We start from the raw sequence: 13713 nt of genomic DNA on the forward strand, positions 1-13713 counted from the left end.
TATTACTCCCATGGTGGCTGTAAAAAGCAATAGTAGCATGAATTACATAAACTAATCTGGCAGTTTCACCTCCTAACATCATCCAGTGGTCTATCCTAGACATTATGAGTGCTGTGACTTAATTTGGTCAATGTCTTATTATTCTCTTAAATCATTTAACTTGAAATTTTCACGTAGAATTAAAATGCACTACAAACAGAGTTACCTGGATCCTGGAAAAAAATTATTTAAATTAATTTATAACTGCAACTCTTTAATTTTTTTGTTATTTTAACCTGTGCTGTGCACAGTCTAATTTCACTCTTTGTAAAATATAAGACCCATACCAAAGGACCACAAGACTTTTCAGCTTTCTAATGACACAAAGTTTTGGGAAACCTTTATTTGCACCTATGTTGCCTGCTTGCTCTTCAGTCCCTGCAGTTTTTCGATGAAAAGTGTCAGTTCTAGCAAATGAAGGGCCTTGCTCTATAGAAACTTGGTCGCAATTTCTACAGCAAAACACTGAATAATGCACAGTATAACAACATAGATGTGGCTTATAATACAGCACTTGAAGTTTCTTCTTCAGTTACTTGAAACATTTACTGTTGCTATAAATGTTTACTACATTAACTAAATAGTCAGAATATTGTAACGTAAACTGTAGTTTTATTCTTATCAACTAGCTCCTTGTATTAGGAACAGCTAGGTTACACACTTTGGAGACAAATATTTTCTAGTTTAGTTTTAACTGCATTTCCTTCATTTTCCCTCATCTGTTTTCTAAAACTTCTGCTTATTGTGGAACAAATGCTGCCTATATTTATGTGCACAATGGAGAGTTGGCAGAAAAATGCAAACAAACAGAATAATGGAGTGCATGAGCGTTGGCGATCAATAGCAAGATGACGAATGTTGTACATATTTATGGCATGAATCATTCAACAATGGGAACTGAACAGCAGTCTGTGGAGACCTGTTTTTTTTTTTTTATTATTTTCAGCCATATTAATTTAGGTTCAGGTCAATCAAAATAAATTTTTCAAAGTATTTATTATTGTAATCCCATCTATAGATTTCACAGAACCTAATCAATAAACAATTCCAGTGATTTATGTATTCTTCTTACATTTATTGTGACTGAGAAACTCTGAACTAAGATGAAAAACCAGTGAATTACAGTAAACCTGCATCTCTTCTATTCGTTGCTGACAAAACAGCTTGGGAGATAAAATACCACAAACCATATTTTTCCATTATATTTTCACCCATGCAAAGTCAAGATGCAGCAAAGACAGCATGATGTATATGTGATGGATTTATTTTCTTCTTATTGAAATTTGATCTCCATTGGCACCAAATTAACCATCAACTACTTCAAGTGTTAATATGGAGACATTAAAAGATGGAGACACAAAAGAATGCCATTAAGGTGTCTTGTAATTTAAACAAACACATCATCTACTTAAGTCAGCCAGCCATTTACCCCTACGAGCCAAACATAAAGCTGACACTGTGAAACAAGCTTTTGAGAAATGTATGACAATGTCCCACAGTACCTGGCTCACAAGTCTATGGTATAACACAACAGACAATTCGAAGAGCAGCTAACATGCAATGGAAACATTCCTAAATCAAAGACCAGTCTCTATTTATAATAATGAAAAACTAATTTTCACTGAAATCACTTTACATTTGTTACATTTCCTTATATTCATAGATACCACACGCCACTGTTTTTTTCCCTTTCCCATAATCTCAACCTGGTTATGCAACCAGCTTGCATCTCATTTCTTGTCAAACCTGGAAAAAAGCTGTTACAACACTGTACACTGAAGTTAATGCTGCTCCTACAACCTCTTTTAAAAATGTTTCATCTAGAGATAAAAAATACATTAATCTCTCTAAATGCAAAAAGACATAGGGTCTTTATGTTCCTTTCTATTAAAAGGTAAAAACCAGTCACTTCCACCATCCATATGTGTAATAAAATAGCCCATGTCAGATAGTGGAAGTTGCTTGTGAGGGGCAGTACTGGTTCAGAAATGTATTAATGGGTCTGTGAATAAAGTCAAAGAAAAGAAAGCTAAAGTCCTTTAAGGACAGCAAACAGACAAGTTTCATTGAAATGACGTAGCGCATTTGGAGAATAGTCAGGACAGAACATTGTATAAACAAACAGTAGGCTTAATGACTGCACCTACAATCACATCATTCATCTTTCCATAAATCACAAGTGAAAGCAGTCCCAGTTTTTCCTTCTCACTGAACATTCGCTCAGCCAAATAGTACTTGTGAAAATACTCTTCATATATGAATAAACAATTAGAACCTTAAACATTTAGTATATCATACATTAAACTGGACAGAACAGTCCAAAGACAAGCATTTATTGCAAATTTCTGACTCTGAATTACCTATAGCATGTGAGTGAATGAATGTGTGTGATGGACCAGCACCCTGTCAATGGTGTACGCTGCCTCACACTCTATGCTTCACGGTTAGTATACTGTGACCCTGTGCTGGACCGTTATTGAAAACTGATGGATCAGTAAATTTGTCTGTTCTAGCAAAAGTCACTGTAATACGAAATACCAAGCAGGTTTAAATTAAATTTATTCACAAAAAATAGAATCATTACTTCTGTCAGAAAATTACAGCACTGATAGGGAAACAGAGCCACAGAATTAGAGCGTATAACATAATTAAGAGGGCAAATTATGTAAGGTTCTTCAATAAACAGTTGTCAGCTTCCTCTTTGGTTACATGTAGTACTTTAATCAGTAATGTCACTTGCTATGTGAATGCCGTCTCATTAGAATACAAAACTTGCTACTGAAATTCTAAACCAAAACTTGCTAAATGTGTTCATTTAACAAAGCTAACCAGACATTAACAGTGCCTATACAATACAGTACATAAAAGGCAACCGGTGGTTTTCAAATTGAGCCATGTCTAACTTATGTTTAAAAAAACAGAACTGTAAAAATTAATTAAAGTAAAAATTGAATTTTGGCTTCCATGTGAACACAAACCTGTCTGAATTAAGCAAATACTTGCTTACCAAACCCTTAAGCTCTACCTGAGAAACACAAAAAGTCAATCAACTCATAAACCAAAACTTATTTCCTTAATTTAAAACTTGTCTAGTTTTACAAACACAAATTAAGTCTAATCATAACCTTAAACAGGGCTGGTAATTCAACCAAGACTAGGCACAACTTGTATTCAGAAAACAACTCTTCAATTTACAACCAAGCATAGGTAGCATAATCTTAAATTTCCTACGGTCCATCATCATGAAAACCGCTCAATATTTGGTTGTTGTAATATAGCTATTCATGTTACTCTGACACCCAAAGGGAAACTGATTGAAGTTACAGTTTTCTATAATGCTGTCATTTGTAATTGTACCTATTTCACATGTACTTCTGAGACCACGTGAAAACACAGCGTAGTGTATACTAGGCCCGGTGAAACAGTTGTGGCTGCACAATGCCCTGCCTAGAAATCTGGAATAGGCCTAGAAGGTTAAAAAATGTTAATGATTAAACACTATAAATATCTTCATTCCTTATCTCAACAGGAATACTCAGTATCAAATGTTTTTTAATCAGCCACATAAATGTATCTTAACAGCCTAGGACACCTGCAAGTTTGAATTAAACTAAGAAGCCCTATATTCAAAGATGGCAATATTCTCACTGCTCTGGCTTTCTGTATCAGCACTCAACGTCAACATTCCCCCTGAAGAGCCCATATTCATTTATTACGCTTGCTTGAAATGTTGACTTTAGAAGTCAAGGATAATTTGAATTTGGAAAGATTATAAGCATCGGGGAGAAGACAACAGTCCTGACAGAACTCAAACAGAAGCCTGCAGCACAAATTCGTTGCTAGGAGGGACTGGGTTGTTGGTCTGCCTGAAAAGGATAAGCAAGGGCAGGGGGGAACCCAGAGTTTCTTAGTTGGTCATCCACAAGGACCAGGTCCTCAACATCTTTCCCACGGAACCTGCGACGACAGATCTTCACTGTCACCTTGCGGCTCTGGAAGATCTTCAAAGCCTCCTTCGAGGCCATGGCTCTTGCACTGTCTTCGTCACGCCCATACCCTGTGCCCATGTACACAGTCTGGCAACGCAGCTCGCAAACCTGCCCTTCTTTCTGCGCACGACCTGCTGGCAGGTCAGGAATGTCCTTCAAGGGCACAAACACACAACTCAGACTAGCCTTGGATGACTCTATGCATGCCCGCAGGATCTCAAAGTGGTCCAGGTTTGGTCCAAACCCACCAGCTGACACCAACTTCCACGCCACTGCCTTATAGAGTCGGTTGAAGAAAGGCTGGTGCTCTGTAGGGGCCTGGGGTGGAGGTCCACACTTGAAAGTCCCAGAACCTCCTGAACGTACAGCAGCTCTGCCTCCGGCTTTGCTTTCGACTTCAGTGTTTCCGGCTTTCAACTTCTTTATGGAGTTGTCCATCTCCTTGTCTGTATCCAAAAACAAGCAGGCATCCTATAGGCAATTGCAGAAGAACCTCTCCAATGTTTTTGCAACTTGTTGTAACTGTACAAACTGAATGGGAAAACCTAGCTAAATAAGCAAGGTAACCAAAGCATATAGGGTACTGGACAGTAGAAAGTAACTAACATTACACAGTTCAATTTTAATTCACCTTAACATAAAAATGTATATTCAACTATGTAATGCAGTTTTAACCTTTCTTCTTACCTAGTGACTAATAGTTAAGATGGAATGTAAAACTAGCCAGCAGTGACTACAACTGATTTTAAGTCAGCTACAGTAAGTAGTGTGAAAGATGTTAAATTCCCAATAGAAGAGACATCATAGTTTAATATGAAGATAAAAAGTTTAAATTCTTATGTGAATACTTAAAAATTTTTAAACCCAAGCCTTTATCAATAAGTATCATCAGTACTTCTAATAATTATATGTTCAGGAATCACTGGTTTGTAAAGATATAAAGCATTGTTACAAAATCCTTCTTAAAAAGTCTGCACAGCCTCATACAGTCTAATGTTGTACCTGTACCAACTTTAATATTTCTGATTTTTTTAATGTTACCATTTATTTATGCCTACTATAACAATATAACTTCTATGCAGCCAGTTCAAAGCCAGCTGATTATAATAAACTGTGATCATCAGATGCTTGAGAACAAACATAACTGATAAAATAAATTTATAATTTCACTTCTCCTTCCTACAAGAGATGGCCAAAAAACTGATGTCCATCAAGGCAGTTTTCTGTTTTGATAACAGATTTGACAATGAAATATGCTCAGCCCTAGTTACATACATAAAAGACGAAAACGACACAGAAAAGTAATAATGCAAGTTTCAGGTGTCCTGAGAAACACATTGCTAGAGTAAACGCATGGGTTTACCGAATTATATAAATCCATGTTGATTATTATCCATTGTGCTAAGCCTGATGTGCTATAAAATCTGTGATCTTAACATCATTAAGTCCCTGTCTGGTTGACACACACTAGGAATGACACAGAGAGACTAATACACTACTGACTGAAGGATTACAAGAAACACAACCAATTATAAAACCTTATTCAGTGCTGCTACCTGTTGTCCTGGTAGTATGAAAAAGTGAAATTAAGTTTTTCATATATTTCCCCAATTCTTTTGTGAGGATTTTGGTTTGTTCTGTCAGTACTTGCCTGCAAGCTAAGTTCAAGTACTAGAGTTCTTTATGACTACTTTTTTCTTGTTTTTAGTTATAACATGATTCAGCCCATAAAAAGTAACCTGTATCATACCTGATGTAGCTGTCCTCTTTCCTTTTCCCATTATTTCATCTCTTGTTTTCCGGACTTGAATCTCATCAACAACAATACCTTCTGCCATCTCATTTACCTTGTTCATTACAGACTGGGGATAGCTGCAAGAAAATGCATTTCTCAATGGTAGAGCCTTTTGTAGAAAAACAAAGGCAATCTCTCATCTACATCACTGACTGCCATGACTCATTTGCATCTCAGCTATATTTTTTAATTGTTAAATTATTTGACAACTTCAACAGTCCCACTTTTGCAGACATTTGTAAAGTTTGGTATGTTGGCGCATATTACATACAAGACTTTTTAAATACAAAAATTTATGACCTGACGATGTAAATACATGCCACTGCTAGCAACAGCATCAACATCTTCCAGTAGAGCTATTTTGTGAAGAAATCACTCACATGCAACCTAGAAAGACATGGTTGGCCCAGACCATGGACAGGGAAAGGAGTCTGTCCAGACTGGGGCTGGAGACGTCGGGCAGAACGGTGGGGAAGGACTCCAAGTTCCTAAGGATAAACTCCTTTCTGCCACGCCACTGTTTGTTGGTCTCACATTGACCTCTGAGGGACTCAACCCACTGGGCCAGATGAGGATTCTGTTTAAGAAACTCTGACACGACATCCTCTCCTCTCCTCTCTGCCATAACTGCATGAAACAAGCAAGATATAAGAACATATCACAAAGACAGGCACACATAATCACTACTAGTTCAACTTACAGCACTGATACATTCTCAGATTTATCTGAATATCCACACACAGGGAATAAATTAAGGAAAGGGGTTCAATAATGACGCTTCATGGCATTTCTGAATTACTTTTATGGCAACTGAGACATGTCCACAAATGTGCTGAGATGTTCTGCAAAGTACTTACATTTACATTTGCTTAGCAGACACTTTGTCCAAAGCAACTTACAATGGATACTATAGTATATATGTAGTGTTATCAACCCACACACCTTCAGCACGGTGACTTACTCTGCTAGATACACTACTTGAAGTTGAATGGGTCACTCATCCATACATCAGTGGAACACACTCTCTGTCACTCACATACACTGGACACAAACATTACTGTCGTAGTTTCTTGGAACCACTAAAATAAAGCATTTATTTATCAGGATTAATCGTCAGTCAATCATGGTAGGCCTGCGACATGATGGCTAAACCCTCAGGATCTCAGCTACCAGCACCAGCTAGTAGCTAGGCTAGTATCGTTCTCGCCAACGACGTTGTTCCTCTACAACATACATGATGACGTTTTAGCACAAAAATGTTAGAGTATATACGACAATCCGCCAAAATGTCTACTTTTACGTGAGAACGGAGCACATAATCGCTGGATAAAATCCCGACGAGAACCGGGAAACAAACAGTCACAGCTCAGCTGCAGCTAGCCTAGAGTCCCCGCACAGCCAGTGACTGTACCGCTGCGGAGAAAAACAAGGGGCCAGAACTTCAATTTTACAAACCGATTCGAGGACAGAGAGGAAAATACGGATTACGGCATTACGTTGACGCTATGTACTCTAAAATTAATTACTAAAACAAACATACCAATGCAGGAAATCAATTCATAACAACCAAACAGCTACAAACCTCGACTCCCTTCCAGTATTGGTACTACATTACCCGTGACACATTGCGTATCATTCCGCCAGTATCTGTAATTGTGCAATTGAGACATTTTTTTCTAGCCCTCTTGTCAGCTCAATAGAGAAATATGGAATTGTTTTGTATTACAGGAAATGATGTTTGTATACACTGAAACTGGTTATCTTTGCCCTGGAAGCTTCTACACGTCAAACAACGATTAAGGCAAGGAAACAAACCACGCTTCCCCAAATGCACCGCCATATGGTGCCTTGCGTCATCACAGTGCGCCAGTGAAATTGGCGGCCTTGTTAGTCGCGCGCAGCCATATTGCTATCCCATCGTTTCCCAATGTTTCTTCTCGACGGCTGGGATAATAATGATTCACGAACTTCTGCTGGCTCTCAGCGGGTACCCGGGTACGATATTCACATGGAATAAGCGCACTGGTTTACAGGTAAGTGGGAATAATTCATTCAGGCTGTTTTTTTTTTTTCCTTAAAAAAATTATCTGAGGAATATGGCGGTGAATAATTGAGAAAAAAACCGTTATTAACGGGTTAACGGCGTTAACCAACGCAACGGTAACACTCCCATTGTTTTGCTATAATATTTTTGTGTATGTATTTGTGAGAATTGTAATGCTGAGGAAGCTGCGCACATGCATGACTTTTACAGTGGACGTTAAACTGCTGTCCGGCGTCCTGCAGGTGTCGCAGGAGCTGCCTTTCCTGCATCCCAGTGAGATCAGCGTCCTGAGCCGCCTGTGCAAGCTGGGCTCCGACTACATCCGCTTCACAGAGTTCATTGAGCAGCACACCGGCCACGTCCATCAGCAAGTGGGTCTGACTCTGAGGAGATGCACTGCACACCAGGCTTGGATAAACAATAATCATACTTCCTTGGGCTACTGTAATTCGCAGCATGTGGTGTAGTGGCTAGAACTGACACACCTTAGGTCCCAGTAGCAGTGGTCAGAAAGACTCATAAATTGTAAAGATTAATAATACTGCTCTGTGTGTTTGGACAAAGGTGTCAGTTCATATTAGTTAATAATGATTAGTTAAAATGCTGGAGCCAGTGGTGTATTACATGCATGTGTTGCATTCAGTGGGTTTTTTTTTTTTTTTTTTTAAATTTTTATTTGAGTCCCTAGTTGTTGTTGTTACTGCAGTTCCCTTAGTTGTATGATCTGTATTATTCCAAAAAGGGGGTGCGGTGGTGCAGTGGGTTTCGCTGGGTCCTGCTCTCTGGTGGGTCTGGGGTTTGAGTCCCGCTTGGGGTGCCTTGTGATGGACTGGCGTCCCGTCCTGGGTGTGTCATCTCGCCCTCCAGCCTTGCGCCCTGTGTTGCTGGGTTAGGCTCTGGCTTGCCGTGACCCTGCTTGGGACAAGCGACTTCAGCCATTGTGTGTGTGTGTATTATCCCAGTTATTCCAACTGCTGTGTGTCTTGTTTTTGCATAGGAGCACCATCCAAATCAGCCAAACCAAGCTGGACTCAATGGGATCTATCTTCGGGCCTTTTGCACAGGACTGGACTCTATGTTGCAGCCCTATCGACAAGCTTTGCTTGACCTTGAACAGGAGGTAGGAGTCTGTTTTAACTTGTATTTGTTTAGTTCAAATGTGCAGGAAAGTATTGTTTAATTTAGTGACATTTTCGTCAGAATGAATCCTAGTTTTTTTCTTCTTTCTTTTTTTTAGTTCCTTGGCGATCCACATCTTTCTATTTCTCATGTAAATTATATGCTGGACCAGGTAACGTAAACTATTCGTCTGTTACGAGAAAACTTGTATCAGTCAGGGTGTTACCTATACAGTCAGTTCTTCTATGTTTCCAGTTTTAGTAAAGACCTGGATATAGCATGATGAATAGAGAACCCACTTTACCCAACATAAATTTAAATAATAAATAATGCATTCCTTTTGAAAATTCAAATTTCTGCCATGCATTTTATGTCTAATCTGATCTGCTGTGTAAAACAGTTGGATAAAGTGAGAAGAATGTAAATAAGTGTAATGGTGGTTTAAGCCTTGGAGATTCTTTAAAAAAAAGAAAAAAATTGGGCATTATAAAATGCTTTGAAATCAAGGGCGAAGAGTCAAAAACTGCACATTTTCAGTATTTTCATGGCTTTTTCATTTGTTTGTAATAGATTAAATTAGAAGAGAGTGTAAAATGTAATTTTAGGTATGGTGTGATGTTTTAGTAAGTGATGATTTCTGTATTTCCTATACTGTGGCCCAAATCACAATTTCCCAATTTCAACTGTTTTTATTGTGCAGATTTGCATTATGGGGTGTTTCTTGGGAACACAACTATGGTATTATAACAGAGCTACTATGATAATTTACACAGTTTCTGTTCTTCAGTTTCAGCTGCTTTTTCCTTCTGTCATGGTGGTGGTAGAGACCATCAGATCTCAGAAGGTATGATATTAAGAATTGAGGTATTTAATGATATGTGGTTAAAATAAGCAGTTTTTAAAACAAATAGAGAGCACATTAAAACAGCTGTGATAGAAGAATATGTCTTTTCTGTTTCTAAAACATTTCCAGATTCATGGCTGTCAGATTCTGGAGACTGTGTACAAGCACAGCTGTGGGGGGCTGCCACCTGTCCGCATGGCCTTGGAGAAGTGAGCTGCACTCTTTCATTAAAAACAGTGAACAAATACATACTGGAAAGCTTTGTAATGTCTTTCCTGTTTGGTCATTATGATCATCAGCATTTTCCCCCATTTTTCAACTTTGAAAAATTGCTTAAGCTTTTGTGTAGAACACATCTGAGATGTATCAGGATTCAGACTCATATTTTTTATGAAAATGTGTCCTTTTTGGTTCAGGATTTTGGCAGTGTGCCATGGTGTGATGTACAAACAACTGGCTGCGTGGATGCTGCATGGGCTGCTGTTGGATCAGAGTGAGGAGTTTTTTGTGAAACAAGGTCCAAGTGCAGGGGGTGCTGCTGCAGCTCAAGAGGAAGAGGAGGAGGACTTGGGGATTGGTGGGCTCAGTGGAAAACAGCTTCGAGAGCTGCAGGATTTGGTGAGAGCAGTGTTGTTTGTGCAAGAAAAATCGGTGTTGATTCAGGTTAAAGAAGTTTTTCATTCTCAGGTAGTAAAAATGAATGATTGAAAACAACACAATCTGTAAAAGTGTTTCAGAGTACACAAATGTAATAATGAGTTATGCTTTGTTATTCTTACACATTCACCTGATATAGAGACTGATTGAGGAAGAGAACATGCTGGCTCCATCCCTGCAACAGTTCTCTCTTCGTACTGAGATGCTGCCTTCATATATCCCTGTCCGTGTGGCTGAAAAGATCCTGTTTGTTGGTGAATCTGTCCAAATGTTTGAGAATCACAACCAAAATCCTTCCCGTGCTGGTGAGTGTGAAGTGTATCATTCACAGTAGTTCACAGTTAAATTCCATTATGCCCTTCCTCTGGCACTTTGTAACCGAAAAGGGAGTGATTTGCGTTCCCCCCCCCTTTTCCTTCCTTCCCCAGGTTCCATCCTGAAGCACCAAGAAGACATGTTTGCTGCAGAGCTTCACCGACTCAAACAGCAGCCACTCTTCAGTCTGGTAGACTTTGAGAATCTTATTGATGGAATTCGGAGCACAGTTGCAGAGGTATGTCAGATGTCACTGACTTGTTGTCCAAAGGCAAACGAGCAAAACCCACATTTTCACATTAAAAGTAAAGACTTTGTAACAGAAGCCCTCTATTTCTTTGCAGCATCTGTGGACATTGATGGTTGAGGAGTCTGATCTATTGGGGCAACTTAAGGTTAGTTTGTGGCTCCTATTGCCAGTTGGCACCTTTAGCTCAATATGTTAAACATTTGTGCTTAACACAAATATGTATTTTTACCTTCAGATCATTAAAGACTTCTACCTGCTGGGGAGAGGTGAACTCTTCCAGGCTTTCATTGATCATGCACAGCACATGCTGAAGACTCCTCCTACTGCTGTTACAGAGCATGGTATGTGCTCTTGAGATGTAAATACAGCAGGTAGTGTAGGTCATAAAGCTGTTGCCTTCTAAGTGAAGGACCAGGTTTGAATCCTACCTCCTGCTGTCATAGTGTTGATCAAGGCACTAAAAATGACCCAGCTGTATAAATAAGTAAATGTAAGTAGTGTACAAACCTGATATTGTTGCTTTTCTCAAAAGCATTCAACAGTAACCATGACATACCCAATATAAAGTCTAACGTTATCATACTACTGTAACCCCTTTTCAGATGTAAATGTGGCTTTTCAGCAAGCAGCTCACAAGGTATTGCTCGATGACGACAATCTGCTGCCCCTCCTACATCTCACCATTGATTATCAAGGAAAAGAAGCTAAAGGTATTTATAATTGCTTACCTTCAGTCAACTTAAATAATGCTTTGAATGAGTGATCAGTTTACATTTATTCACTTAGCAGATGCTTTTCTCCAAAGCGACTTACAATGGATACTGTGTAGCATTACTAGCCTACACACCTTATTCACCAGGGTGACTTACACTGCTAGATACACTACTTACACTGGGTCACTCATCCATACATCAGTGGAACACACACAGTTTATTGTGAATGATTTGTGTTCTCAGAGGCTGCTGGGACTCGAGAGGGTGCTACACCTCCACAGGACTCCTCTCCCCGGGAGGTTCCACCGACAGGCTGGGCTGCTCTGGGATTGGCATACAAAGTGCAATGGCCCCTGCACATCTTGTTCACTCCTGCTGTACTGGAGAAGTGAGTGTTGTTGGTGCTTTTGGGTTCCTCTACTGGCTAACAAACTAGTGACTATGATTACATTTCAGGCATAAATCTTTCCCTGCCATTATGGTATATGGTATGGGATGTGTATCTCGCCTTACTGTCCATTTCTTAGGTACAATGTGGTGTTTCGATACCTGCTCGGTGTGCGTCGAGTGCAGTCAGAACTGCAACATTGTTGGGCACTCCAGATGCAGAGGAAGCACCTGAAGTCCAACCAGACTGATGCAGTCAAGTGGAGACTGCGAAACCACATGGCTTTTTTAGTGGATAATCTACAGTACTACTTGCAGGTGAAGGTCTCATACTATCTTAACCTCTGCTGTAAAACAACCTTCTACACCCGCTGTGATGGCACACAGCTAACTTGGACATCAACTGTGGTCTTTAATGTCGTAAGACTAGTTGGGTGTACATTTCAAATTAAATATGAGAACATAAATTTAATACCAGCAACCTATTTTTCTTTGTGTTATTCAGACATTCACCATTTTTTTTCTAGTATTGGTATTTCATTCCTCCCTACTTTGTCTGAATAGGTTGATGTGTTGGAATCTCAGTTCTCCCAACTCTTGCAACAAATTAACTCAACTAGAGACTTTGAGAGCATCAGGCTGGCCCATGATCACTTTCTGAGCAACCTGCTAGCACAGTCCTTCATCCTCCTCAAGCCTGTAAGTAGCCATGGATTTAGGCAGAAGCATTAAGGAAAATATATTTTGTATTCGTATCTCTAGCTTTCTCAGCCTTGTTCATATTTTAGCTATAAAAAATTTCTTTAATGAAAGTAATTGTATTCAGTCCTGGTTTGTTGTCTTCCTTTCCTAGGTATTTCACTGCTTAAATGAGATCCTGGAACTTTGTCACAGCTTCTGCTCACTAGTCAGTCAGAATTTGGGTCCACTGGATGACAGGGGTGCAGCCCAATTGGATATTTTAGTGAAGGTGGGGCTTTCCTCTTCCTGTAACCCTGTGATGTACATTATAACAGTGTATATTGTGTTCATTATTGTGCTTTTTCTGTCAGGGCTTCAGTCGGCAGTCTTTCCTGCTGTTTAAGATCTTGTCCAGTGTACGGAACCATCAGATAAATTCTGACCTTGCGCAGCTGCTGCTTCGGCTGGACTACAACAAATATTACACCCAGTCAGGGGGCACCCTAGGAAGGTAAAAGTAGCTCAGCTGTAGTGGGGTTAAAGGGAAGGCATAAGGAATTTCTATTAAATACTGACATTTTTGTTCTTTTGCAGTTTTGGTATGTAAGGCAATATTTTAAGAAGGTCCACGATGCAAGACCAAAACACCTGTCTCAGTTGTCCCAAGACCAACCATTGTGATGTGCTGCAGCCCAATCTTTGGACATAAAATGGCTCTGCAGTACCATTTCTTTCTTTAAATAAAAAAAAAATAAAAAAAAGCCAGCTGTATTTGGTGAGCTGAAATTCCCTGGGTGTTACAGGCCCATATACAGCGACAGACCAATGTATAAAGTGTAAATAAATGGTTTAACCTCTAATCTTGTTGAAGCTGCTAAAT

At 39.3% G+C, this 13713-nt stretch overlaps 2 protein-coding genes across 4 annotated transcripts; one reads left to right on the forward strand and one right to left on the reverse strand.

Annotated features, from left to right (window-relative positions):
- Nucleotides 1-237: 237 nt before the first annotated feature.
- cdkn2aip (CDKN2A interacting protein) lies at nucleotides 238-7655 on the reverse strand. Of its 3 annotated transcripts, none has more exons than XM_018763586.2 (4): nucleotides 7406-7655; nucleotides 6204-6450; nucleotides 5779-5900; nucleotides 238-4474 (listed from the first exon to the last, which is right to left on the reverse strand). In XM_018763586.2, exons 1-4 carry the CDS (start codon nucleotides 7491-7493, stop codon nucleotides 3879-3881), a joined length of 1053 nt encoding a protein of 350 aa, XP_018619102.2. In that variant the 5' UTR covers nucleotides 7494-7655; the 3' UTR covers nucleotides 238-3878. The 3 variants fall into 3 exon arrangements, with proteins under 3 accessions (XP_018619102.2, XP_018619103.1, XP_018619104.1); XM_018763587.2 differs by having other exon boundaries at nucleotides 7364-7421; XM_018763588.2 differs by lacking the exon at nucleotides 7406-7655 and adding an exon at nucleotides 6785-7353.
- Nucleotides 7656-7697: 42 nt separating this feature from the next.
- On the forward strand, nucleotides 7698-13606 carry tubgcp4 (tubulin gamma complex component 4). The gene is made up of 18 exons (XM_018763585.2): nucleotides 7698-7856; nucleotides 8110-8238; nucleotides 8865-8987; nucleotides 9105-9158; nucleotides 9774-9830; nucleotides 9960-10039; nucleotides 10247-10448; nucleotides 10627-10792; nucleotides 10916-11040; nucleotides 11147-11197; nucleotides 11288-11393; nucleotides 11655-11762; nucleotides 12009-12153; nucleotides 12293-12470; nucleotides 12717-12851; nucleotides 13006-13122; nucleotides 13205-13344; nucleotides 13428-13606. Exons 1-18 carry the CDS (start codon nucleotides 7779-7781, stop codon nucleotides 13438-13440), a joined length of 2007 nt encoding a protein of 668 aa, XP_018619101.1. The 5' UTR covers nucleotides 7698-7778; the 3' UTR covers nucleotides 13441-13606.
- The last annotated feature ends 107 nt before the right edge of the window (nucleotides 13607-13713 follow it).

This window comes from Scleropages formosus, chromosome 11 (genome assembly GCF_900964775.1).
Source record: "Scleropages formosus chromosome 11, fSclFor1.1, whole genome shotgun sequence".
NCBI classification, from domain to species: domain Eukaryota; kingdom Metazoa; phylum Chordata; class Actinopteri; order Osteoglossiformes; family Osteoglossidae; genus Scleropages; species Scleropages formosus.